This window comes from Wasmannia auropunctata, unplaced genomic scaffold (genome assembly GCF_000956235.1).
Source record: "Wasmannia auropunctata unplaced genomic scaffold, wasmannia.A_1.0 LD335419.1, whole genome shotgun sequence".
In the NCBI taxonomy this organism is placed as follows: domain Eukaryota; kingdom Metazoa; phylum Arthropoda; class Insecta; order Hymenoptera; family Formicidae; genus Wasmannia; species Wasmannia auropunctata.
In genome coordinates, this window is record NW_012027471.1 from 44,833 (window position 1) to 47,773 (window position 2,941).

General features: G+C 35.5%; 1 protein-coding gene across 3 annotated transcripts in view; it reads left to right on the forward strand.

Annotated features, from left to right (window-relative positions):
- LOC105457000 (uncharacterized protein C17orf59 homolog) overlaps nucleotides 1-2,182 on the forward strand; it is a 6,993-nt gene extending 4,811 nt beyond the window's left edge. For 2 of the 3 annotated variants that reach the window (XM_011701394.1, XM_011701396.1), the window contains exons 2-4: nucleotides 398-925; nucleotides 1,002-1,162; nucleotides 1,876-2,182. In XM_011701394.1, coding sequence (XP_011699696.1) covers nucleotides 398-925; nucleotides 1,002-1,162; nucleotides 1,876-1,927 — 741 coding nt within the window. In that variant the 3' untranslated portion in view covers nucleotides 1,928-2,182. Of the gene's footprint in view, nucleotides 1-397; nucleotides 926-1,001; nucleotides 1,163-1,875 lie in introns of those variants that run through there. The other variant, XM_011701397.1, reaches the window with a different exon arrangement.
- The last annotated feature ends 759 nt before the right edge of the window (nucleotides 2,183-2,941 follow it).

Below are 2,941 nucleotides of genomic sequence, written 5' to 3' on the forward strand. Positions count from 1 at the left end.
AATACTTATAATGCTATAATATCATATATATTGCCGCAAAATTACATTTTTTTCCAACTGTTTTACCATCTCTTTGGATAATCAAACGCGGATGGTAACTATAAAAATGCAGTTTTAAATAAAATTAACTATTAGCAATTGATGTAATACATATGAATTACGATGTACATGTCTAAAAAATATTGATCTATTAATAAATCATAAAATTAATGCTATATTATTAACTAACTGCTTAAATTTTAGCAATTACTAAACATGCCACGCTAACTCTCATAAGGGTGTCGGTCTTTAATAGTATCTCGTCGGTGATCATAATTAAATTTATTCAATTAATTTGCTGTGTGCAAAAAAACACGTTCAATGTTCAATTTTGTCATCGATGAATTTGTTGTTTCAGTTACACGAGATGACGGCATCTTATTCCGAGATATCATTCGATTCACAATCCTCGCCACCCATCTCCGAACTGAGGTCGCTCATTGACTCCCCGGATATCGACAGTGGAAAATTTTTGGATGACAATTTAGAGAAAATAGGAGGAGCCGGCCACAGGCCGGATCAATTGAATCTGAGAAGTAGGGGCGGCAGTCCGACAGAAGACGACGATCTCGACCCACCGAGCTATCATAAAGCTATGGGTTACCTGCAGCTGGAGGGAAGGGTAATGCAGGACGGGGATATGGTGTTGTTCGTGACGGAGGATCTGGAGAACAAGATCAAATTATCCAGTCCTGTGACTAAGAAAGGGGATACTCCGTCGTTTCCAGGCTCACGAAGCTCGACCCCGTGCTTGTACAGGCAGGCCTTAACCCCGCAATTACCACCTCTTGATCATAACGTATTAAACGAATTAGAGATGGAGGCTAGAAAAGTTGCAACCTCCGTGGACGCGTTGACGGAAAATCTAGCCGCGATTCTACAAAACGTAAGTTCACCGGCCATATTGATTATTTATATGACATGCGATTGTATACTTTTGAATTATTCGCTCTTGCTCCTAGGCTTCGGCTCTCACAGTTGGCTGTTTAGAAACTTACAGAGATGCAGTGTGTAAGACATGCGACGCTGTGGATCACAATATAAAGTCAATGTATCAACTGATGGCTAAGTGCGAGGAGCTGTCCAAGTCGATGGGACCAATTTATAAGTTAGCAGAGCAGATGTGAGTATAAATTGTCGGCAAATATTTTTCTCTTCTAATTCAATTCACAGGCACGTGAGAAATTATTAATAATTACGGGACATATCCCGAAACTTTAGTCGTAAACTATACATTAGCATTCTTATGAATTTTCTTACGGAGAGGCGGCACGATCCTTATTTATAAAGTCAATCAAGAGCGGCTAACTGTAAATTACGTTCTTAATCTAAGAAGAGATCGTTTTAATCAAGTATTAACATCCTGGACAGCGAGATGAAGGGTGGTAGCGAGGGAGAAGAAATAAGAAGAAAACTCGTTGCAGGAGAAGGGGAACGCGCGTGTTTATTAAAACTTTCTCTTTTAGATGCTGAATTAATTATTATTCTTAGAGTATCTAGAGATTACAGTAGCGAATTCTAAACTCAGAATTTTTCTAGAGGTTGTTACTAGCCAAAAGAAAAATGAAGAGAGAAAGAAAAACTTTTTCCCTGCGCTTCCCCTTTCATTCGTCCTTTATTGTGAAATTTAACGTAATGAGCTTAATGTGAAATCTTATTCTCGAAATACTCGTAAAATCTATTATAATGTGCGATTATTCAAGCGGAAGTTAAGAAAAGAAATCAAACACGTTAATTAACTTTGTTGTGATGAGTTGCTATGAATATTAGAGTATTTCAAACATAAATTCGGCTAATTTTTACACGTACACATACATTTTTATTTCTATCTTTCAGCAAAGAGATGAAAAGGATGCTGGAGCTGTTTGAGAGCGCGATGAATTTGTAAAGCAGTGTTGCACGCTTATCGCGAACATGATTAATCACATTATCGCGCTTTTACATGAAATACAGTTGCACATTCGTTAATTTGCAATGCTCTGAACAATATGTTGTAGATTATGCGATAAATGAGATTATCTGTTGTACACGATTTTTGGAAAATATGTAGGTATGCGTGTATGTATGAGTGCTCGTGTATTCGATTTTTGTTGAATTTTTATTTGGAATTAAAGTATATTGAATAATACAGCAGTGAAAAATATATGACGACTTCAATGGATTTTATGTATATACAATATATATCAATCTGTTATATGTATATATAAGGTATCCGAGAGATCACACCATCTGTTAATAACAGGCTTGAAATTAATTAGAGATGAAAATTGTAATATCGTCTAATTCTGTCATTAGCAGATGGTGTGGTGACATCATGTATATATTGTATTTGAAATCAACTATAATTATATATATATATATATATATATATATATATACTTAATAATAGTTGATTTAAAAAATACCGATTGTTAAAAATAGTGCAATTATCCGACTAGCATTATTAGATACATTTTAATTTATACAAGTTGTGCAATGTTATTAGTTTCTACGATTACTTTGTATATATGCTGAAAAATGTACGTTAAATTAAAAGCAATCGATTCAATTTTGTCTTATTCTCATTTGAAAGAAATAAAAATATATTTTACAGTTTTCATTCATATGCTTCGGAATGTGTAAAATTGTAATTTGTTGAAAGCAAAAGATTGAGATTTTACTAGGAAAAAATGCAAAAAGTAATAACTTTTGAAGCACTCGTAACAGAGGGGGACGACAAAAGTATACGGGCGAGTGGGAGCAAGAGGGAAAGGAAAGGAATTTGACAAGAAGCGAAAGGATGGCGGTTGGAAAACCGGGGGTTGGAAAATGGCTCGGAAGGGTAGTAGCGACGTCTACTTTGTAACTGTAGACCAATACAGCGTACGGTGAAAGCGGCTCCGGATATCATATTCCAGGATGT